Here is a 25,140-nt window from a genome sequence, read left to right on the forward strand (position 1 = left end):
TTTACTATTTATATCCTAACATATTCCATATTCCTGTAATAGAAAACATGTTTTGACTCAGTCATTTGATAATTCCAGATGAGACTAAAGGTTATGTTTTTCCTTATTCTTGTTTAATCATAAGAAGTTGTTCAATTCTATTTGGCTTTGGCACAGTAGGAAAAGCTACAAATATGGAACAGAAATAAAAGCTGAATAGTAGATCAGAGAGTCAAGGAGCCATGCATTTATTTTGATTTATGAGATCAGTTACTCACAGGACTCCTTTTTTTTAAAAGAGTTGAAATCTGATATACAGCATATTTAAACCAAATAAAAATGCTGATCTGTACCAGAGCTATATATGCTTGAAACTATTCCTTTTTTGGGAAAAAAATGGATGAATCCATCAGTTCAGCAGTGCCCCAAGGAGGTGCTGGAATCCAGAATGGTTTTAAGGATTTGGCTTTCAAGGCTGATAGCAACTGTATGCATTTTCTTGACAATGCATTTGATCTCTTAAGGGGAAAGGGAAGGAAATGCTTGTTACATCTGCACAAAGCAGGCAACTTTTGTTTATGTGCTTAAAATCCTATCTAAAAGCAACAGTACAAAAGTAAATCAAACAAACAGAGCTATTTGTTTGTAACACTAATTCCCAGCCATTTCAAGGGCCCCTACCTTAATTCTACAAAAATCAGTGACAACTTTTATATGTTCAGTTCAAAAAGAATAAAAGCTTTTGGTTTGGGTGTGCCAAAGTATGCTGGTGAGTTAAATGTGGATATTGGCAAACCAATGATATAATTATGTAAAACCAACCTTTTCAGGATAGAAATGTGTTACGTTTCAATGTGTTTGTATTTTTTTCATTCACAATGACATCCTGACATATCTTGGCTGAAATGCACTCGCTATCATCTAAGCTATTTTGTCTGGAAAGTGCACTAAGGAAGAAAATGAGAGCTTTGTTAACTTCCTTCTGTTAAACTTGGTAGTTTAAAATGGGGTGGTTTTTTTTTTCTTTTTACTTTCACATTCTGTTTATTTGTGAAAAAAAGAAAACAGCTCCATGAAACATGCTCATAAACACTCAGAAATGAACTCATGCTAAGCTGGCTGATCTGGATGTTTGCTTTTGTGATTGGAGTAGAATTATGCAGTCTGGTACCAGGGAGATAGCTTGTGCAGCAAAATTAAGGTTGGTGATGAGAGAAAAACCCCACACAGGCAGACTTTGATTTCAGGCATGCTTGTGTGTGGTTATGTTGATGCAGAATGTTCTGGATCTCACACATGCATCCGTGTCTTTGGAACATGATGTTCCATTTGTCTTAAGCATGGCTAGACCAGAAGCTCCTACTGGAGTGTCTTAGATGGATGCTAAGAGCAACAGAAGAATTCATCCTCATTCCTCTCTCCCACCTTAAATAGTACTCCACAAGCCTACCAAGAAAGCTATTTCATTGAAAACTAATCTACATTAACTGAGAGCTAAGGATGTGAAAATGGGTTCAGGGAAAATATGAACAGCCTGTGGAAATTTAGAGCACTCATTTCTACCTGTATCTGGACCAATATACCTTCCAACCTGAACTCAATTTAGGTAAGAAATTAAATGTATTAGCATCATTATTATTGTTATCCATTGCTTTAAATGTTCCTGCAACCCAGCTGCATTTCCCTCACCTGTAGATTGGATTCCTGTTTTACCCTGAGGAAACAACTGTATTCCCAGGAATCTGGTCTACAGGAGTGGGAGAGACAATTGGGTGGGACGATGGACAAGGACAAGCTGCCACAAGTGCCGTTGGGACAGTGATCATATGTATGTGTCGTCTGGAATTGGATTGTATTTTGGGAGTGGCATGGGACAGAGCCATTTTTGCAAAAGATGGGGACTTGCCACTCCTCACACACACAGAGAGTTTGTTAGAGCTTATCCTGCCATTGTATAACCTTGGAACCTTTTGAAGTCCTCCATGAATAATCAGAGTTGAATTAGCAGTTGCGTATTCACTTAACCACAAGTGCCTGTACACATGCTGGAACATCTGTTTCAGCATTTCCAGTTGGGAACCATTCCCACTGCACCCAGATGTAAAGTAATGTAAAGTCTCTGGGCTACTGCACTGAAATACAACTTGTAGAACATAAGCATTTTCTGTCGTTTCGCAAGGGGAGCATGTCTCTTTCCCCCTCAAGCCTCCTCACCAATAGAACTGGACAAGCTCGTTATGCTTAGTTTGGAGGCCATTTGTAGCCTTGAAAGTGCAACTCAAACACTGTTGTTCTGGTTTACAGAAGTGTGAAGGGACAGAGGGGGCTAGAGCGTTGCTCAGACTGCAGCAGAGAGTGTTGGTGTATCCTGCTCCCCACACCCTCACTCTCTCAGGCCAGGAAGAGCCTGAAGCATTTTCCCCCCCATAGGCTGGGTTAAACACACTGGCTTAAATTGGACACACACTTTCTCTCTTCCTCTCCTTCCGCCTGCCCATTATTTTCTGCTGGGTAGGTACAATCTAATTGATTGTGATTGCAGTCAATAAACCAAAATCTCGTAGCTTTCAAGAACATTTTTGTGCATTCTTGCTTTTTCCCCTCCTTCAGTTTCTCCATTCTCGCCTTCCATTTTGTCATTGTAACCTTCTGACTTAGTTTTTTTCCCCAGAATCTCTCTCTCATACTTCGTTCTCTTCTCTTCCTCTGACTCTTACTGTTTCTCTCTCCAAGGCCTAATCTTATTTTTGTACCTCTGTCCTCACAATCTGTTAACCCTTTCCTGACTTGCCCATTAGGCTCTCTTTACCCCAAGATTCTGTCTCTTTCTCTTTCTGTCTCTCACCTCCCATCTCTCTCACAGACTACCTACAATGTTTTTCTCTTTTCCTTTCATAGTCTCCCAGCCTCACTTCCCTACTTCCCACCCCGCATTTCCTTTCACTCTTCCTTCCCCGCTATCATGGTTTATGGATTATTTAGATTTTACTTTGCACTCCATGGCTGCTGCTGTATTTTAAGCTTCTTTAGCTTTCTGATAACCACACGTAACATTTACCCTCCTGCTTTAATTACTAACCCTGCAGTAAAAATTGCATGTTACTGAAACAGTTGTTTTTCCTTAATGATGGAAATGATACTGATGATATAACAATCAGAACTTTCTCAGTTTATTTACAGTGTTGGGAGTTTTGGCAAGCCCAGCACAAGCAGACAAACATGGGTAAAAGAGAAGACAGGAAAAGGGAAACAGGAAAATAGGTGAATTTTTAGGGGAGAGGGATAGCTCAGTGGTTTGAGCATTGGCCTGCTAAACCCAGGGTTGTGAGTTCAATCCTTGAGGGGGCCACTTAGGGATCTGGGGCAAAAATTGGGGATTGGTCCTGCTTTGAGCAGGGGGTTGGACTAGACGACCTCCTGAGGTCCCTTCCAACCTTGATATTCTATGATCTATGAATCTTTTCTGGTCTGCTGGTGTCTGGGTGATGGTGGTTGTTAGCTACAGAAGAGAGGTATAGTTCTTTACCTGGGCAAGCAGAGACCTTATGCCAGGTTGGAAGGTGGATCAAGGTAAAGTTCAGCTAGTGGACAGGTTGTGTCTACAGTTAACAGTGGTATGTAGAGTACATGCACTGCATGCCCCTAACATGGGTATAAATAGCAGTGTAAACGGTGAGGCACTGCTGTGGGGAGTAAAGACACATCAGAACCTTAGGGAATGTACTTTTCATAGCTCTCTTCATGCTCCCCCCCCCATCTATACTGCTGTTTTTATCAGCATAGTGTTCTGCCTCTCTGCTGCCAGAGTCTTTCCCCACTGCAGTGTAAAGCTCTGGCAGCAGAGAAGGGCTTTGGCGAGGGGAGGCAGCAGAGAAAGGCTGCCCCTCCACCCGCTGCCCCTCTTTTTGCTGCCATTTGTAGCTACACAGCACGGTATGGGTACAGCCTGCTTTTCACTGTGGCATGTGGCTACGTGTTCCCTACACACTGCTGCCAGAGTGGACAAGACTTCAGTGTCTGGAACCAGTGGGCTGGCATCAAATGAGAAGGCAGCAATCAAATCCAGGACTGGCTCTGGTGTGCTGAGAAAATCCCCATGGGCTGAGGTGTAGTAGGCATGATTTAGTCCCAGTTTAGTCCCATGACTTGGAAGAATAAGGAAACACATGAAAACGACAGACACAAAGCAAACAGACAAAAAGCAGAGCAGACCTGAGCTCTAGGTTTTACACTTCTCAGTCCATGGAAAACTACCAGGCTCTTCACAGCTGGCCTTCCAGAGCTTTCCAGTAGCTCCTATAACCCAAACAAACTTAACTTGCAAACAAGAAAATATTGAGCAATTTCAAAACATGCCTGTTTTAGCAGTCCTAGTTCATGTCAACAAAAGTTCAACTCTCCAACAGGGTTCTGCAAGGATCCAACAGGCATTGGGTGCTTTCTACTGCAACCCCAGGTAAAAGGTTTAAAACCTTTCCCTATAGTTCCCTAGAGTCCATAGGCCTTAAACCTGTTAATCTCTCTCCTATAGGTAGGTTAGGTCATTTAGACTCATTGTCACCCCTTTAAGTATTATGTTTTCCTTCCTCATGCCCTCTCTCCTGCGACCTCTGAGCTCTGGATGTGCCAGCCACAGGAGCCCCTCCCTGCCCCTGGCCTGCTGCTGCCGACCTTCCTCTTCCCTTATTGTCTTGCTGTCTCTCCCAGGGCTGGCTAGTGTATGATGGGGTCAAGGTCTTGTCTAGGAAAGAGGGAGGAAGCATGGGATTCAAAAATGAGGTGGGATAGCTAATAAGGAAGGCAGAAGGAGCTGCGAGTATCCCATTCTGGTTATATCATCTCGGTTCAAGTCTTGGGGCAGAGGAAAAACACAATGGAAAAAAAGATGAAAACGGAGCAGAGAGTAGATTGAGTGAGAATCCTATATATAGAGATGTAACAGGTAGGGAAGAAGAGAAAAATGCCAATGAAATCAGCACAATTGTAGATGTGTATAGTTTAGCACAGCCACTGGTGCCAGCCTAGCTTTTGGGGGGGCTTTTTCATACATATACGTGTGTACCAATGACTTCCTTTTAGCTAGAAAAACATGTTTGTTTATATTGAATCACCTCTGGGAGAAAATGTGAGGTTTAAATTACACGGGAGTGGGAGGATTGCAGCTTGAAATAACAGCCGATCCCATAGTCCCTGGCTCATGCAGCTTCAGAAAAGGGCTTGTTTTATTGACCCTAATTTTGTGATCCCAGAAATAATTGGAAAGGCTTGCAGAATCTTCATCCCCCACAAGATTCACCCACCCCTACTTGCCTGTATTTCATTTCTGATAAATGTTTCATAATGTGAAATTCATGATTCTGCCGAAATGCTGCCACCACCAAAGAACTGAGCACACAATTTAAGCTACAATATTAAAACATTTAAAATATATATTCTGCAAATAAAATGCTGGCTTGGGGCTCAGGTGCCCGGGGGTCAGTGGGTTCAGACACAGCTTGCCTAATGTTGTAAGAGCTATCTCTTCTTCAGGAAGTCCTTCTGTGCCAGTACTGAAGCACAAGTACTACAGAGCTCTTTACAGTGGTTCACACTAGTTGATATTTAAGTGATTTTAAAAAAGAAATAGGAAGTTTGGAATGAATATAAGGTGATGGAACTTTACAGCACCTGTGTTTACCACAGGACATACTCTGCTTTAGCAAGTGCCTTAGGAATCTGTGAAGACCCTGTTAAGAGGTAATACAAATCAGAAGGTACGCTAAGAGCGTAGAAGCTAAATCATCTGTGGCTGTCACAACTCTAATGGTATGTCTGTACTACTCGCCGGATCGGCGGGCAGCAATCGATCCAGTGAGAGTCGATTTATCGCGTCTAGTTTAGACGCGATAAATCGACCCCCGAGCTCTGTCCCGTTGACTCCTGTACTCCACTGCCGCGAGAGGGGGCAGGCAGAGTCGACGGGGGAGCAGCAGCAGTTGACTCACTGCAGTGATGACACCGTGGTGAGTAGGTCTAAGTACGTCAACTTCAGGTATGTGAATAATGTAGCTGAAGTTGCGTAACTTAGATCGGACCCCTCCTCCCCCCCCCCCCCGTTGTAGACCAGGCTTAAGCCTCCTTACACTGCTAGAACTAGTCTCTTATCTCCCCATGCACCTGAATCTGCCATCAGAATTCAAATAAGAATTCTGACGGGTCCATTTTTCGATCTTTTTGGAGATGCCACAGAAATCTATAAAAAGAAAAGGAGTACTTGTGGCACCTTAGAGACTAACCAATTTATTTGAGCATGAGCTTTCGTGAGCTACAGCTCACTTCATCAGATGCATGCCGTGGAAACTGCAGCAGACTTTATATATACACAGAGAATATGAAAAAATACCTCCTCCCACCCCATTGTCCAGCTGGTAATAGCTTATCTAAAGTGATCATCAGGTGGGCCATTTCCAGCACAAATCCAGGTTTTCTATCCAGCTGGACAATGGGGTGGGAGGAGGTATTTTTTCATATTCTCTGTGTATATATAAAGTCTGCTGCAGTTTCCACGGCATGCATCTGATGAAGTGAGCTGTAGCTCACGAAAGCTCATGCTCAAATAAATTGGTTAGTCTCTAAGGTGCCACAAGTACTCCTTTTCTTTTTGCGAATACAGACTAACACGGCTGTTACTCTGAAACACAGAAATCTTTGTGGCTATAAATATAGATGTTTAGCTGGAGGGCTGCTTTAGAAAATTTGAGACTAATTTTAAAGTTTGTTCCAATTTATGAGAAATAATTCACAGGATACAGTAGCTTAAAGATAGCACTGGCTTGTTCCACTCTGCCAGCTGCATATAAACTTGAGTACCAGCTGCCTGTGCTTACCCTTCACTGTCCCTTGTTTTTCACTGGACGGAGAAAAGGTGATGTGCGGTGTCAGGATGGGCCATTAGCACTTCTCTTCCCTCTTCTACGGAGGAATGGAAGGGTACAGATCTGGGGAACAGTTCCTCTTAGAACAAGGAGCAGATGGCCTTACTTATAGGCTCCCAGTGCTCCACTAAGCTGAGAAAGATGGGTGCTACAGATCCCCTTGGCAGTCCTCATGGACCTTAACCCACAACTTGAGAGCCCCTGATCTAAATGTTATAACAGGATTTTGTCATCTGTAACTTCTAATTTCTTGGATCAGGATTAGACTCTACGCTAGCTAGTATGTGGTGGAGCTTTTGGTATTCACATGAGGACCTCAGTGGCAAAAACAGCAGAAATCAACAGTTTCCTTGGTATTTATCTGTGAAAACATCTCTGACAAATTACCTTAGTTTTTGGGTTTTGTGGGACTGAATTAGTTAGTCATGTTCAAGCAAAACTCCCATTGACTCCATACTCTGGCAAAGTTTGTCCTGGAGTGCAGGTTCAGGCTCTAAATTAGTAATAAACATTCTAGTGGGTAAGTCAGCTTGTCTGTGTTTTTTCAAGGAAACAGTTATTTATAGAAATGAAAACAAGAGACTAGCTATGTAACTATTTCCAGCTATAAAAATATTAAAAGAAAAGGAATAATTGTCAGAATGGTCAGATGATAAAATGGAACCACCCTTGTGTCACACACACACTGAAATAGGTCTTTTAAAAAAAAATCTTGTCCAACTTTATAAATGGTATTTTTTTCCCTGGTGTCTGTAACATTTTTTCAACTAATAAAAAAGAGAGATAAATTAATGGGAAGGGAAAATAGCTGCGAAGCTCCAAAAGACTAATGAAGTTATCAGTGTTTTAGAAGAAATGAGGGAGAGTGGTGCAGTTAAGTGCCCAATGGTGACTTCAGCCTTTCACTAACATGGATTTTAGAGCAATAAATAGCCCAGAATTTTGTGCCTGATCCTGATGAAGCCTGGAGCTCGGTACCTCTCAGGATCATGCCCTTTTGTGTACTGTTTGTTGAGCTGAAAAAGAAACCTCATACGGAACATTATAAACAAGTAAATAGCTACCAAGTAAAAGCAGGGTAAGGCATGGCAAGATAGACAAGCCTTGAGGGCTCTGATAAAGTAATTAAAATGGAGAGTGATGCTTGAGTGGTTTGTATGTATTATAAGAACCCAGAGATTGAATTGCAGCCTTGGTAATGACATGTCCATGCATTATTTATAAATTTGTTCTATGACATATTTTCAAATTAAAAGAGGCTTCATTCCTTAAGTAATAAAAGCCTTCCTGTGCATCAGACATACTTGAAGCTTATTGTATATTGCGTTTGATGCCCAGGAGCCCAGTCACAGTATATCTGGTGTTCTGGGGTATAATTTATTATGCTAGAGTCCAGTTATGGAAAATGAAGCTGGGATTGGACAACAGGGGATGGATCACTCAATGACTGCCCGTTCTGTCTATTCTCTCTGAAGCACCTGGTGTTAGTCCCTGTCGGAAGACAGGATACTGTGCTAGATGGACCCAATATGGTGTGACCCAATATGGCTGTTCTTATGTATGTCCTACCAGTTTGTAATTCATTGCAGATCAACTACAGTAAGACATAGTGAGTCCCCTATATACTCCATATTATAACAATATTAATGGGATTTCTTACTGCGGGGTTGTTAAACTTTTTTTAAAAGGCTATTGGTAGAATGTACACGGCACTTGTTAGGAAGCGCCTGTGTTATCAATATGTATTAAACAATTGGTCTGTTTTCCACTTTTGGTGTTTCTGGGGTCCGGTTGGTCAGCATTTCTGACTTTAGTTATAACTAAATCAAGCATCCAAATCCCCATTTTAAAAAAGTGAGTGCTTGATGGGCTAGCTAAAGCTGCCCAATGTAAACCAGATGCCTCAATGGTAGAGAATGTTTTGCTTCCTGTAGCCACAAGAAACAACAAACCCTGACTGATTAAATTCAAAATACAAATAAATTGATTTAATGGTCTTTTTATGCCATGACATTCTGTTAATATATTTCTAGTGCAAATATTTAATCAAGATATTTTTAAAAAATATAAGTATGTTGTGTGAAAATACTGTGAAATTCTAATCAAAACCAGTGGTGATGTTTTGTACTTTTTTTTAAAAAAAAAATGGTGCATGTGTCACAACATACCAAAGCTGTCTCGAATGTGAAAGAGTTCTTCCATCTGCTTATTGAAACAGAAATTATATCTACTGATTAGAGCATGAGACTGTGAGTCTGAAATCCTGGACTCTGTTCCTAGATTTGCCACTGACCTTAGTCAAGTCACTTAACCACCCTGTGCCTCAGTTTGCCCATCTGTGAAACAGTTGTAATAATACCTTTCTCATTGAAGTGTTGTGAAGCTAAATTAATTTTTGCAAAGTTCTTTGGGGAAAGCACGATGGAATAGAAAAGTATTATTCCAATCACAATTCATCATGGATGACCCCCCACTAATACACATACACACAGAGTCATAAGAACAGTCATACTGGGTCACACCAAATGTCCATCTAGTCCACTATCCTGTCTTCCAACAGTGGCCAATGCCGTGTGCTTCAGAGAGAACGAACAGAACAGGCAGTCTTTGAGTGATCCATCCCATTGTCCTCTCCCAGCTTCTGGCAGACAGAGGCCAGGGATACACAGAGCATGGTGTTGTATCCTTGCCCATCCTGGCTAATAGCCATTGGTGGACCTATCCTCCATGAACTTATCTAAATCTTTTTTTGAACTCTGATATAGTTTTGACCTTCACAATATCCCCTGGCAACTAGATCCACTGGTTGACTGTGTGTTGTGTGGAGAAGTACTTCCTTTTGTTTGCTTTAAGCCTCTGCCTATTAATTTCATTGTGTGACCCCTAGTTCTTGGGTTGTGTGAAAGAGTAAATAACACTTCCTTATTCACTTTCTCCACACCAGTCAAGATTTATAGACCTCTGTCATATACCCCTTTTAGTCATCCCTTTTCCAAGCTGAAAAGTCCCTGTCTTTTTAATCTTTCCTCTTATGGAAGTTGTTCTATACTCCTAATCGTTATTGTTGCCCTTCCCTATACCTTTTCCAATTCCAGTATATCTTTTTTGAGATTTGGCACGAGAACTGCATGCTGTATTCAAGATGTGAGCATACCATGGATTTTTATAAAGACATTATGATATTTTCGGTCTTATTCTCTATCCCTTTTCTAATGGTTCCTAGCATTCTGTTAGTTTTTTTGACTGCCGCTGCACATTGAGTAGATGTCAGTCATATAACCCCATACATGTAAGCCAGCAAATTTCCCTATGCTAGTACAGCTCTCACTTTCTTCCCTTTCTCATCAAGAACACTATGCCTTTCCTCCAGCTGAAAAAAGCCACAGGGCTAGGACCACAAAAAAGGGGACTTGTATTCAGTGTTGCAAGGCTTAATGCTTGGGGCTGTCTATGTATTAAGTAACATATTAAGGGGGTGCATGGGTGGGTCCTTAAGTTTGTGCATTTGTTTTACTGTTACCAAGCATTACAAGGGGTGTGTGGGTCTTGAAAATCACCAAAACCTGTGTGTTGTCTTTTATGGACAGCTCCTTTAGGTGCTGTGCCACCTACTGTAATCCACAGCCCTGAGTTCAGTGCCCAGGCTCCTATGCAATGTATGGGGAGAGATAGGCACCTAATAATGAGATCCACAAAAGCCAGCATGCTAAGTGGGGAGCTGCCTAAGCCAGCCAATAAGAAATGCCAAGGAGAGGGAGTTGAGGTGCCTAAGTCTAGGCTGAAGGGAGGTGTCTTCTGCTCAGGCATTGCCGTTGTGAACTCCTTCTAAATTCCCCTTCTGCCTGCTTTGAACCCAGGTCTCTCACCTCTCAGGTAAGTGCCCTAACCACTGGGCTATAGGGTGTTCTGGGGTGGGGCTCTTTCACTCTCCTGCTGAAGCTGTTCCACTTTGTTTAAAATACTTAACAGTCACTGGGCCAGGGCAAGTGTAAGAGAAACTCTATAGCCCTGTGGTTAGGACACTGAGCTAGCATGTGGGAAAGACAGGCCCCAATCCCTGTTCCAATGACTAATTGTTTATATAAAGTGGAACAGCTTCAGCAGGACAGATTGAGAGAGATTTCTGACCCCCGAGTACCCCATACCCCTGTGATTAGGGGCACTCTTTGAAGGGGAGACCTAGATTCAAATCCCTGCTCCACATTAGGCACAGGAGTGATTTGAACCTGGGTCATCCTGCATGGGTGCTCTAGCCACAGGGCAAAAGTTATAAAGGGGCCAGCACCACCACTATCTTCTCATCCTCTTCCAGCTGTGTTTTGTCCAAGGCCCAATGCAGTAGGCGTGCTCAGAGCATGCCTACCAGATTGGGGCCCGCGGGCAAGATAGGCAGGAGGACACCTAGTTTGTGAATTCCATTGAGGCTTAGGGGACTTGGCGTCAGGGCTTAGGCAGCTGTGCACATGCCCCCTGGCAGAAATTCAGGCAGCTAGGGGATTTCACCGCTGGAAACTTAGGCACCTACAGGGTTAGGTGGCAGTTGAGCAGGGATTTGAGATTTTGGCTTTGGGCACCGAAAGTGGCAGCTAAGCATCTAAATCCCTTTTAGATCTAGCCCACAAATGCCCACTATAATGACACAGGTGGCATTTTTAAAAAATAAACATGCAGCAGATAACTGCAGTGCTGTAAAGTGCTTATGTTGTGTGTTTTCCCTGTGTCATTTCAGTTCCATCTGTCCGACCTGAGTGAGTATTGTATTTTTAAAAACGTATTTCCAACATTATTGGATATTTTGGGTATGGGGGTCGGAGGGAAGGTCGTTTTCCTGTAATCATTCTAAATAAATAATCGACAGTTGCTTTTTTTAACTGTCTCTTTTTTCAACTGTCTCTTTTTTCCAAAAGTGATCTTAATTGCGTGTACAATGTTCTAATGAGATAACAATGAAATTGATTTACAATGGTCCCAAAGTTCAGCTTGGTAAAGCTGCTAAGGTAACTGGTTAATTAGTAGACAGCCTCCTGTTTTGCTCAGGTGCTGTATCTTAGGGAGAGTTTCACATTTCATTCCCCTAAATGTCTCTACCAATCTGATTACTTTAAAGGTTGCTCAGATCAATGCGTTCTGTGTTTTTCCTAAGTTTTCTGCAATGCTGAGTTTACTGAGTTCTTACTGAATAATTAACATGTGTATTTCATATTGTTTTCTTTTAGAATAAGCCTTTCTCCCTTAATAAAGGTTACCTGCTGTTTTATTTATGGTTCACTCCTTTGCAAGACTCTGTATTGCTTCATTGTTTAATGTTAGTCTCTTCTTTATGTTTTATACACACACATTAAAGAAATTGTTCAGTGATTGAATTACATAGCGGTAGGATGCACAGTTTGTGGCTGGGTGACATGCCACAAAGGTTATTTAGTGACTAATTTCTAAGGGGAGGGGAAATTGCAGACTTATTCTGTGGAAAAGTACTTAAGTCTCTTGAAGCAGCACTATTTGGATGATCCAGTAAAACAAAATGGCCCATACTTGTTGTGAGCACAGGGAATGAGGAGCCTTTTTAAGGTTTAAAATCTTTTTCCAAGAACTCTGGATGCCTAAAATGTCCTATTCTAGACTGAGGATTCAGATTCAAGGCTGTAAACAAAAGAACTGTATTTTATGAAGTGGAACCAAATGCTCTTCTTACTGCTGTATCCATACAGGTGATTTCCCTAAGTAAAAGTAAGTGGTTTTAATTATTTCAGAATAAAAACCTTTAGCAAGGATATTTTTATTTGTCTTTGAGTTGCAATGGTGTCTAGTTAAAAAAAATAGTATTGTTTTTAATAGCAGTCTCGGAACAGTAGGCACAAATACACGGATTAGAGGTAGAGTACTTAAGCATATTTTTTAAATTTGTGCCTGAAAGAACAGACAGTCTAAAATATGTCCTGAAAATCTTCGCCACATGTTTATAGATGCCATGGTTAATGTACACATTGACTATAGATGAGTTTAAGCAGTCAGCCATTATTTTTGCTCTTAAGTTTCTTTTGTGGCTAGCTTGGAGTTTTATAGATTTGCTCTATATTCAATAAAAAGTTAAATGGGTATTCTTTGCTTCCCCATAGGACTTTTAGGATACTGTGTGAATTAAACTTATGTGTAAGCAGGGATCCGTAAGGGCAACATCTGAGCCAAACATGTAAAATACCATGAGATAAACATTTGTATAGCTGTAGAGGCTAGGCTTATGTGCAGGTGTACATGAAAGAACTGGGTATAATCAAGAAAAATGTTAAGTATGTGCTTGATCCTGTGCCATACGGAAGGAGAGATGGTGTACCAGCTAAGCTGCACACACCACCTCAGCCAGCCAGCAAGCAAGCAGCAACCATACAGTACATTGAAAAAGTGCACTATGCTTCTCATGGCTAGCCAGTACTTGTGCCCATACCCCTTTTCATATGGATGCATAGCACCGAAGAAGGTCTGTGTTGGGCCATGGGGATTGAATGTTGCCTATGGTACACCACAGTATGAAGGTGAGTGTGATCGGCAGCCACTATCCAGGAAAACAAGTTGTCCTGCTAGTAGAAGGATTATAGCTTATGCACCATAACACCTCCCTCAATGTTTCCAGAGTAGTGAACAGCTCAACACTTAGCTGAGCAGCTCCCATTAGTTCCTATGACCCACCCACTTCACCCCCATTTAGAAGTGAGCCCTACATAGGGTTTGTGAGCACAGAGAGCAGGAGAGTTGGAAGACTACCTCATTTACAATAAATTGGAGCATCCAAAGTACTGATTAACATTGGCAGACTGCAGGGTTGGTGATTAAAGAAGAATGGAAACATGGAATGGTAGCATGGGCAGAGGAGGAGAAACCACTACTTTGCAATCTACAGCGACCAGTCGATTAGGTACTCTAATGGTGGGTTGTCACTGGAGCCAGTAAATTAATACTTTTTATAGGCGCTAGTGACATGTTTGGTTGTGCTTAGAGGCCACTGGTGTTTTTCAAACCATTTACCAACTCTGTAATTTTCAGAGGTACTGTTTCTTATTTCAGATTAAATTATTTCAGCCAGTGCAGAACTATATTGACATTTATTTGCAAAATTTAGTAAAGTTGACTTATTCTTTCAGCAGTGCAAAGCCAGAACGGAAGGTCAGTAACTCAGCTATAGAAACTCTGTTATAATGTAACTACTACAACTAAGATTTCAGGTTAATTAGGACAGTTTGGTTCTAATTTTATTCTGATGAAGGAATAAATTAACTAATTCATTTGTCTTTTTTAAATTAAATATTTCACTTGATTAAAAAAGTAATAAGATATTTTTTCTAGTGGAATGATTACAGAACCTATTCATTAAAAATTATTTATATATAAATATATTAATCATTTTTGTAATAATAATTAGCACTTTCCATAGCATCTTCATTCAAAAATCTCAAAGCCCTGGAAAAGTATTGGTTATAATTAAATGCAGTTTACAGTTGAGTAAACCAAGTCACGGAGAGGTGATGTGATTTGCCTAAGGACACAGTGAGTTGATAGTAGAGCAAGGAACAGAGTTCAGAGTATCAGTCCTTTGTTTTAACATTTCCTTCTCACGTGTATGCAAGGGAAAAATACAAAAGGCTAGATAGTGCCATTTAGGTATGTGGGCTAGCCATGTGGGCTAGATAGTGCCATTTAGTGTAAGGGGCAGCATGGCAGAGCAGTCTCAACTGGAGCACTGGAAGGCAAAATGCATCATGAAACATGCCATACCTACTACTGCACCCTTTACTGAATTGCAGCTTGTCCTCTGCTGTCCAAGAGGCCTCCATCCTCTCCTCTGGGGTGCCACGTGATTCAGGGACATAGGGATGGACCAGGCCCTGCACTCCATGGATTACAGAGACTGCAGTTCCGCACAGCCCATACATGCATTATGCAAGGAAGAGTAAAGGCTCTTTTATGGCTTCCATTCCATAACATGCAACTGTGTGAGAGCCAGGCAGATTGTGGTGGTGCTTTTTCTTATATAGGCACCTGTTACCCTCCACCCTGTCCTGATTTTTCACACTTGCTATCTAGTCACCCTAGTGTGACTGCAGTTGTGAAGCATGGGACATTACATTACAGCTCATTAGGAGCATTGCTACCTCACCCTTATTGCAGGCTGGCTGTGGCAGGAGATCACTTATATTGGCTCGGGCCAGCTCAGTCTCCTCTTTACTTTGTTCCTGAGGCATTTGCCTTTCACACCAGAACAGGAGGCCCAGTGTATGGGAAGAGGGGGGCAGAAGGAGGATGGATAAAGGATAGAGCAAAAAAGAATTAAAAAGAGAGAGAGTAGAAACTCACAAAAGTTAGAACAGAGATGAGAAGGAAAAAAAGAGACCATTGTATGCAGTTCTAAAGTACTCATGGGCAAAAAACCTGGGTACTTGGAACAGAGACAGAACAACAGGAGAGAAAGAAACTGGACAGGTGAAAGCAGAAGCTATAATCCAAACACATAAAAATTGTATGACTCCAATTCATCAAGCTGTACATGTATCCCGTCTACATAACCCTGTGTCCTGTCACTGTTACCCATGCTCTCCCTCCTTCTCTTTCCACCCCTGCCGTTCCCTTCTTCTGATTGTTACACCCACTTTTTGTGTCATGTCTTCAATTACACTATAAACTTTTCAGGACAGAGACAGTGTCTTTCTATGTGTTAGTGCCATGCCCAAAACAATGGGGCCCCAGTCGGGCCCCAGTCTTGACTGAGAACTCTGTGTGCTATTGTAGTACAAATAGGGAATAAATATTAATAAATGTGCCAGTACTTGGCACAAATGGATATGGGGCAAGGACTGTAAATGCCAGCTACTGGCCAGTCCTATTTTGAACAATGTTAGGGGGCTTATTCCTTCACCCACTTACTTCCCTGGTCCTTCTTGCATGAACAGAGAGCAACAATACCCGAAGTCCAAAGGTGCAAACAATTCAATGTTTATTGGGGTGAACTTCCAGCAAGCATGATTCCAGTTTCCTTCCTTAGTATCCTTCTTCCCAGCTCTGACACCACAGAGCCTTACACCTGTGTCCCTGTTCCCATTCCTACCCTTAGCCAAACATGATTCCAACTTCCTTACTTCCATTCCCTGTTCCCATTTCCCCCTTTAGCAAAACATGATTCCAATTTTCTTACCCCCATTCCCTGTTCCCATCTCCCTTACCCACATGCCCATGCCCACACCCACACCCCCTCACTTCCTCATTGACTACAGATTATATAGTAAAACTTGAGTTCCGCTTAGCTATACCTTAACCAATCATTTTCCTGAAATTTAACTAACCAATCCTAACATATTGTAACATGATTATGTAACCAATTATATCCCACCACCTTAATTAGTTTACACCCAGCAAAATTAATTATACAGCAGACAGGAACAATCACAGAACCAGACAGAGATTATACAGACAAACAATAGCAAAGTGGGAACTATAATGACAAAACAATACAGAAGTGAGGATTTCACATCCCAGCTATTGATAAGTGAGTTCTTGCCAGACAGGATGCTGTTTCCTTTTACATTTTCTAGGCACTTCCCTTTCTCTGGAGGCGATAGGCATTATCAGGACAGGATTGTATTCCTAACAGCCCAATAGCACCTTATTTCAATGTGACTAGTTTGGAATGTGAGGATGTGACCGGTCACTTCCCAGCTTATGGCTGCCTCTGCTGCTTAGCCAAAGGCCTTAGCCTAAGAACAGGGCCTCAGACTGTCACAGTAAGAGAAGGCCCTTACACCAGCAGACAGTGATTTTGATTCTTTCTTTTATACCTCTAGAACTAGCCAAGTGATAAGAATACCCCTAAATTCTTAAAGTACAGGCCTTTGCAGACAGGCCTGAATATCTTTATCCTAACAAACAATACTCCATTTCTGTGTGAATTCTTCATTTATGTCTTCACGCAGCCAAACAGAAAACAGGAATTTTGTGCTGAATGAGTCCTCTGCCTCAGGAGAAATGAGTGACCATTCAGCATGAGTGTTGGATTGATTAGGGGATATTAGACCTGTCACTGTTAATTCTGGGCTTTTCAAGTTTCCTATTGACACTTTTCTCCTCTCGGCCTCATATTATCAAATTTCTCGTGTGTGTGCCTGCCTGGGAATCCCAGCATCTATGTTTCTTCACCTTAGAAGACTGTTATTGTGCACAATGATTATAGACTTTGGTCTCAGTCCTGCTGTCACAGTCACAGGCACCCATTGCCACATGTCCGATTTACACTTGGGGAGCCTGATCCAAAGCCCACTGTAGTCAGCAGGAGTCTTTCCATTAACTTCAATGAGCTTTGGATCAGGCCTGTGCATAGCATCTGGCTTCAGAAGACACAGCACAGTGTGTGGCTGTCTCTCTCAACAGTGCTGGCCTTAGGGAAAATGGCGCTATGGGCATATTTGTATTTTGGCACCCTTTCTTTGAGGTTAAGTACAGATACACAGTATGGTCACACACCTTAAGTTTACTGGAGAAGCTTTTAAGTTACGTTAAGGACTGTGTGCACCTACAGCAGAGACCCCTGCAAACAGCCTGGGCAGCCTGTACACTCAGCACTGGCTTGCTATAGCACTCGAGCCTCTGGCAGCTGCGGCGAGAACACCGGGTTGGCAACCGTGCAAAGTGCTGGAAGAATGGGAGTGCAGCAAAGCACAAACTGAAGACTAGCACAGCACACACCCAGCACAGGGTCTGTTTCCCCGAGCAGCTGGGAACCTGCCCAGGGAGCCCCGCCCCCTCCACTCCTCAGCACTGCCCAACTTTGGACAGACACCGTTGTGCAGGAGCTCTTGTCACCAGCCCGGGCGCGCCCCATCCACCCCTGCTTCACAGGCATTTGGGGGCAAGTGAGCAGCTACCCTGGTGGGCGGGCTGCGCCAGGCAGCCTGGAGTGAGAGCAGGAGACGATTGGCAGAAGCAGCTCTCCCCACAGTCCAGCACAGACTGGTGCATGGTATCGCCCCAGGGGCAAGGCCAGCCCTGGCCCCTGCCCGTCCTGCAGGGCACTTCCCCAGGCCCAGTAGCGCTCCTGCAGCTCACCCCAGGGCAGACCCTCCCAAGCCACAAGTTGAAACAACCCTCTCTGCCCCCTGCAACTTTAGTCCCACCCCCAGCTGGGAGCCAGCCCGACCTTCCTGCCCCTTCTGCCAAGCCGGAACACCACGCCAGCAACAAAGCCACTCACAAGTGGAGAGCAGAGCCCAGGTGATGAGCGCTAGCCTCTTACCTTGCAGCATCTGCTTGACCACAGCATCCCCCTGACCACGGTGCCCACCTGTAAGGCTAACCCTGTCTCTCAAAGCAGGACAGACAGCTGTGTATGTAGAATGTTAGTCATCTCATTTTATCATTTATTCAGTAGGGATTGTGCATATTAAATTTTATTGTACAGTGTTTTTATTTAAAATCCTAAATTATATTAATTCACTGAACAAATGATAAAATTGTCCATGTCTCTCCTTGTGGCTGAAACAGTCTGGCTTGGAGTTTGTTGTTGTTTTCACGGTCCATCCTTGTGCTCTTCTTTGTTCTGTTTTATTTATTTCTGTATTTTTGCTGCTGCCGCCAGGTTATCTCCTCTCCTTTCTTTTTGTTGATGCCTGGTGTTGCAAATCCCTGAACTCCAGTCCTAGGGCGAGTCATTTGTAATTCCAAAGTGTGGCATCTGCTGTGAGAGGAACAGTTTTACTGTATATACAGGCATGGCAATTTCCTTAACAATGGAAAAACTTGTGGGTGGGATAGGGAGAGAATGTAACCCATTGCTTCACTAGCTGGCATGCATTGTGATTGCTGCAAAATCCAGCCACATTATCATAATATGAAGGAGTAAACGTTGGACAAGGATTTCAAACAGATGGTGCGTAGCAAGGCACGTAGGTCGCATGTTGCTAAACAAGTTAAGGTAGCGATCATTCTCAAGCAAAGCAAAGATTTTTTTCCTTTGGAAATGAGGTCCTCTGCATCTTTGATGGATCCCAGCTGGTCCTCAACCTCCCCTACTTATCATTCAAGACTCATCACAGGCATTAATTAAGCTTCGTTTTTGATACATAAGTAAAAGCACCAGCAAATTGTTGATGGCCACTGACAAAATTTAGAATCAATCATTCATAGCTGTATTTTTATTTCAGACAGATATATAAGGTCTTCAAGGCAGGGACTGTTGTCATTATGTGCATGTCCAGCAGCTAGCAAAATGAGGCCCAGATCTCAGTTCAGGCCTCTCCATGCTACTGTAGTCCAAATAATCAGTGAGAATGCTCATAATATATTTCTTGTATTAGTAAATGAATTTAGAAAATTCTCTAATATTCTATTAACGTGGGCCAATTTTCCTGCCTTCTGCAGATCATATTTTCATTAGGAGCTGCAGTCTCAAAAGAGTTTATTTTATTTAAATATATGATAAAGAAATTTAAGTTAAATTCTTTTCACTGTAGTTGATGTCTAAGCAGCAGCTAATGTGGTGTGTAGGCTAATGAGTAAAGATGTGTCTCATATGGTTTTCCTTTATTTCAGATGCAGAGAGAAATTGCTTACATAGGCCGAGACGGCCCAAATGCTCCCCGGCCAGGATCTGCTACACATCCTTCTCATGCAATTCCAAGCTCATCTCCCATTACACCTGTGCCCCACTCTATGCCCCCGTCTCCATCCAGAATTCCTTATGGTGGGGCCAGGCCCATGGGCGGGCCAGGCAATGCAACAATTCCCAGAGACAGGCTCTCAAGTGTGTCAGCATCAAGATCCATATCACCAAGCCCTAGTGCCATTTTGGAAAGAAGGGACGTGAAACCAGATGAGGACCTGAGTAACAAAAACCTTGCACTGTTTCGAAATGAAGGCCTGTATGCCGACCCTTACCTGTATCACGAGGGGAGGATGAGTGTTGCTGCTCCCCATACTGGACACCCTCTTGACGTTCCTGATCACATTGTTGCTTATCATCGCAGTGCAATGAGGTCTTCAAACACTTACTGTAGCCCTTCTCTGCAACCTGAAATGATGGAGCAATCATTGTACAGACAAAAACCAAGAAAATACCCTGACAGCCATTTGCCAACTCTTGGTCCTAAAACTCCTCCTGCCTCTCCTCACAGAGTCGCTGACATGAGACTGATCGATATTCATACTCAGCATAACACTCATGTGCCCCCTCATGTTGTCCAGCCAGACAGGTCTTCTCCTAGTCGCCAGTCCTTTAAAAAAGAACCAGGAGCACCAATGTTTGTGGAAACTAAAGCACGGAATGCTATGGGTTCACCTGGCATGGTCGAGGTAGTTCCGTCTGCGGCTGACAAACAGGTTTTTGGCTATGGATCCGCTGCGGTGCCCAAAGACAAAGAGACAAGGTAAGACAGAGCAAGAATGTAAGGTATGTAAATGAGAGAGAGTCCTGATCTGTGTGCATAGCCTCATTTAATACACTGGAGCCCAATATATTGGGGTGTGGTCCTTAGGGAACTGTTAGGGCAGTAAGTAATTTAAAGGGGCTGATGTACCAAAAGAACCAAATTTACTTCCAAAAAAGTGTTGCCTCCTAATGGTGATCCAGGATCATATTAATTAATGGTACATTTCAGTCATTTGAAAAAATAAAATGATTAACGGATTTTTTTTTCAGACAAGTAAATCATGTTACAAGAACAAATGTTATACTGCTAGTGCTATTAAGGGAATATATTTCACACCTGTTAAGAATGACACTCTGATATTACAATTTCTATTCTTTATGGAGTGGAGTTTTTCTCATCTAGTGTGAGGAAATGGAAGAATTTATCACTGGCTGTCTTATCTGTTGTAAAACATGGATTTGCATAAAAGTAGAATAGTTTGTTTTTAATATACTCTTTGGGGAGCATTGCTGAGATCAGCAAGCCCATCCTGTTGAAGAAACTGAAACAAGAATCAGAGTAGCAGCCGTGTTAGTCTGTATTTGCAAAAAGAAAAGGAGGATTTGTGGCACCTTAGAGACTAACCAATTTATTTGAGCATGAGCTTTCGTGAGCTACAGCTCACAGCATCCGATGATGTAGCTCACGAAAGTTTATGCTCAAATAAATTGGTTAGTCTCTAAGGTGCCACAAGTCCTCCTTTCCTTTTTGTGAAACAAGAATGTTCTTTCTGCTGATTTTTTCTAGCAGAACAAATGGTTAATTGATGACCTACCTGTTAGTTATCACCTGACGGTGATCTCTCCTGTCTTCTTAAGGGTCAGATTTGCACAAAGGTCTTATGATGACTTCTGCTGGCATAGACCCTACCCTAGGGCAGAAAGATGATTATATTGGCAATTGGCTAAGATATACCAGTACAGTTGTACTAATGATAGGCTATTGACTGTGCTGCTAACTTTTACAGAACTCTTTAGGGGATTGAAGGAGGCTAGCTGGACAATGCTAGGCTCTCAAAGGGTAAAGGCTGTGAAAGGTAACTAATGACTCAGCGCTGGGGGAGAAGTAGTGCCTCACATCTCTCTTAAGTGCCCCCACTACGTAGAGTTTTGCAGCCCGATGGGAACCCAACAGAACCCAACTAGAGTGTCAAGTGTGAATCTGGTCTGACAGCAACCCGACCTGCTCAGGTTGTCTCCGATCATCTCCTCCTGCCTGTGGGGTTGGTGCAGTGGCGGCTACGTGTCCCAACTGCTGTTGGCCACTGTCACCTTACTGCGCTGTGTATGCTACAGAGTGAGCGTTCTGATGAGTTGCAGAGCACATAATCATGGGGTGTGAGGAGCAGGAAATCCTCACCAGACTGAGCCCCAAGGATGAGTCGGCAGCAGTGGTGCTGACACAAGCTCAGGGGGAAATATCGGGTCTGAAAACAACTCAACACTCTCCAGTCTGGTTTGGGTCCAGTTTGGGCTTTAAAATTAGGCCTGAGCAGACTTCTACCACACATCTGATTGACAGGCTCAGAATGAGTCTCCTCCAACTGTAATTAGCTAGAGAGAGGATCAACGCGGCATGAGACTTAAGGATACCTCCAAGTGTAATCCCATGCATGCCCACACATGCATGTGTGCACACGCACACATACACACTAGTGAATTTACAAATAATTCTGCACCAGCAATCTGAGTATTGTCCCTACAGTGCATTTAAAATTATGAATACAATATTTGCATAATAGCACTTCTAAATATATACATGTATTTAAAATTCAACCCACTATTTATTAACAAAATTACACTGGAAAGTGCTCGTGTTTTATTTTGTTTCTTGAAACCTTGAGTGTCTGGGCTATTTTAAAAAATCATACTAAATACCAAAAGCAATCAGTGCAAATTAGTCTATTGTCTAACCTCTGAAATGTTACTTTAGGAAATGTTTTTGAGTTATACAACTATGAAGAGCCTTAAGACTTATTGAAATAATCCTTTCATAATTTCATAAACAGTAAAACCAATTTTTATTGCAATTGTATTAAATGAAATAAATAATACAAAGTGCCTCCTGGCTGAGGATGCTGAATTCTGTTTCAGCTTAAGCTGAATTTTTACAGCTCAGTTATAAACGGCTGACAGGCAATAATTATAATGGAAGCGATGAAGCATCTTTATATCTGGCAATGGGAGGTGGCACAGCTATCGTCTAATCAGAAGGTGTCTAAGCCCCACTTGTTTTATCAGCAGCACAGGTACTATCAAATGAGAAAATAAAATAACAAACCTGATACTTCAGCCCTTAGGGTATGTCTACACTTACCTCCTTAGCAATCAATCCAGCGGGGGTCCCGCTGACCACTGAGCGCTCTCCCGTCGACTCTGGTACTCCACCGAAATGAGAAATATAGGTGGAGTTGACGGGGGAGCATCAGCAGTTGACCTACTGCAGTGAAGACACCGGGGTAAGTAACTCTAAGTGCGTCGACTTCAGCTACGCGATTTTCGTAGCTGAAGTTGCGTAACTTAGACCGACTTAGCTTTTCCCCCCCGCCCCCCATGTAGACCAGGCCTGAGTCATGTGGCAAAATTCACAGGCTTACACAGTGCTTAAGTTCTACATAAGCCCTTTGGTGAGGGTTTATGTGGGACTTAAGTGATGCACAGGTCTCATGCCAGCCCTATGAATGGGACTGACTTTCACCCATATAAGCAAGAACAATTGAAGTCAACTGGACTTAAGGTTGCTAGGTGTCCAGTTTTGACCGGAACACCTAGTCAAAAAGGGACCCTGGTGGCTCTGGTCAGCACAGCTGACTGGGTCACTAGAAGTCCAGGTGGCCGCAGCGGCATGCTCCACGCAGCTCCTGGAAGCGGCCAGCATGTTCCGCTGGCTCCTAAGCGCTGGGGTGGCCAGGGATCTCCATGCGCAGCCCCTGCCTGTGGCACAGGCACCACCCTGAGCGCCGGCTCTGCAGCTCCCATTGGCTGGGAACCGCAGCCAATGGGAGCTGCGGGGGAGATGGCTGCAGACAGGGCCAGTTCATGGAGACCCCTGGCTGCCCCTGCACCTAGGAGCCAGAGGGACATGTTGCCACTTCCGGGAGCTGCCTGAGGTAAGTGCTGGCTGAAGCCCACATCACGAACCCGCTCCCAACCCCTGCCCCAGCCCTGAGCCCCCCCCAAACTCATTGAAGCCCACACCCCAACCTCCTGTCCCCCTCCTGCATTCTGCATCCTGTGGCCCCAGCCCAGAGCCCCTTCCTGTGCCCCAAACCCCTCATCCCCAGCCCCACCCCAGAGCCCACACCCCCCACAGTCTAACCCCCTACTCCAGCCTGGAGCCTCCTCCCACACTCTGAACCCCTTGGCCCCAACCTGGAGCCTCCTCCTGCACCCCAAATCCCTTATCCTCAGCCCCACCCCAGAGCCTGCACCACCAGCCAGAACCCTTATCTCCTCACACACCCCAACCCCCTGCCCCAGCCCAGTGAAAATGAGCAAGTGAGCGAGGGTGGGTGTCGGGAGATGGAGAAAGTAGGGGGCGGGGCAGGGGTGTTCAGTTTTCTTCAATCAGAAAGTTGGCAACCCTAACTTCAGTGGTTGGGGACCTGAGGACTGAATCCATCTGGAGGATCAGATTCTGCACTGCCATGTACCTTGTGTGCTCATTGACCCCTGTGCAAGCCTTGCCACATCAGAATGGTAGCGTTTTACATTCATTTTGTACATATATAAACAGTTCCTAAGGGGCCGGGCAGTGGAGGCCTCAGTGGTCTCGTCATTTTTTATGTAGATATTCTGTAGTTAACAGACCCCTTTAAAATGACTAGAAGTGGTCTGAGGCCTCTGAAAACCTCAAACCAGCTCTCTAAGAGCTGCTATTAATACTGTACAATCTAACTTGCTTTAAAAAGAAAAAATGTGTGATTTGCACTGCCTATTCTTAGAACTTACCTTGAAGTAATATTATCCTAAGCTCTTTCTTGGCCACATAAAATGTATTGATTAAGCATAAATGCAGAGAAGAAATTTATGTGGATAGAATTTTGACTAATTCTCTCTTTCCCCTGCAATTCTCCTTGAATTATTCTGTTTCCTGGGATGAAATGAGCAGGTAGAAAGAAACTGGTGCTACACTAGCATGTTTGGAAGTTGTGTGTGTTTGACCTCTAATAACCATATCCTGCTTTTGCTGAAGACAATGGGGCGTTTGCTTTTGGGACTTTGATGTCAGCAGGGATGGAACTGGGGCCAAGAAAAGGTATTCAAAGATATTTCCCATCTTCCCCCTTTGGAGTTTCCCATGTTGATTATATGCTGTGGAAATCAATCTCCTAACTAACAAGTCTGTCAAGGTTAATGTTCGGGGTTTAATGTTTGGCTTGCTGTAGATAATTCTTTCTTCTATTTATTTTATCTCTGCTATTTCCAAGGGTATATAAAGGGAAGGGTAACCACCTTTCTGTATACAGAACTATAAAATCCCTCCTGGCCAGAGGCAAAACCCTTTCACCTGTAAAGGGGTAAGAAGCTAAGATAACCTTGCTGACACCTGACCAAAATGGCCAATGAGGAGACAAGATACTTTCAAAGCTGGATTGGGGGGGAAACAAAGGGTCTGTCTGTCTGTCTGTGTGACGCTTTTGCTGGGAACAGAACAGGAATGGAGTATTAGAATTTGTTAGTAAGTAATCTAGCTAGAAATGCGTTAGATTTCCTTTTGTTTAAATGGCTGGTAAATAAGCTGTGCTGAATGGAATGTATATACCTGTTTTCGTGTCTTTTTGTAACTTAAGGTTTTGCCTAGAG

At 43.2% G+C, this 25,140-nt stretch overlaps 1 protein-coding gene across 20 annotated transcripts in view; it reads left to right on the forward strand.

Moving 5' to 3' along the window:
• The window catches only part of KIAA1217 (KIAA1217 ortholog), a 547,348-nt gene that overhangs the window by 452,310 nt on the left and 69,898 nt on the right, over positions 1-25,140 (forward strand). For 19 of the 20 annotated variants that reach the window (XR_012157585.1, XR_012157583.1, XR_012157584.1 and 16 more), the window contains one exon: positions 19,461-20,293. Coding sequence is in view for 17 of the 20 variants with exons in the window: in XM_073334251.1 (XP_073190352.1) it covers positions 19,461-20,293 (833 nt within the window). In the remaining 3 variants the exon portion in view is untranslated. Of the gene's footprint in view, positions 1-12,404; positions 12,621-19,460; positions 20,294-25,140 lie in introns of those variants that run through there. The other variant, XM_073334256.1, reaches the window with a different exon arrangement.

Source organism: Lepidochelys kempii, chromosome 2 (genome assembly GCF_965140265.1).
Source record: "Lepidochelys kempii isolate rLepKem1 chromosome 2, rLepKem1.hap2, whole genome shotgun sequence".
NCBI lineage: Eukaryota > Metazoa > Chordata > Testudines > Cheloniidae > Lepidochelys > Lepidochelys kempii.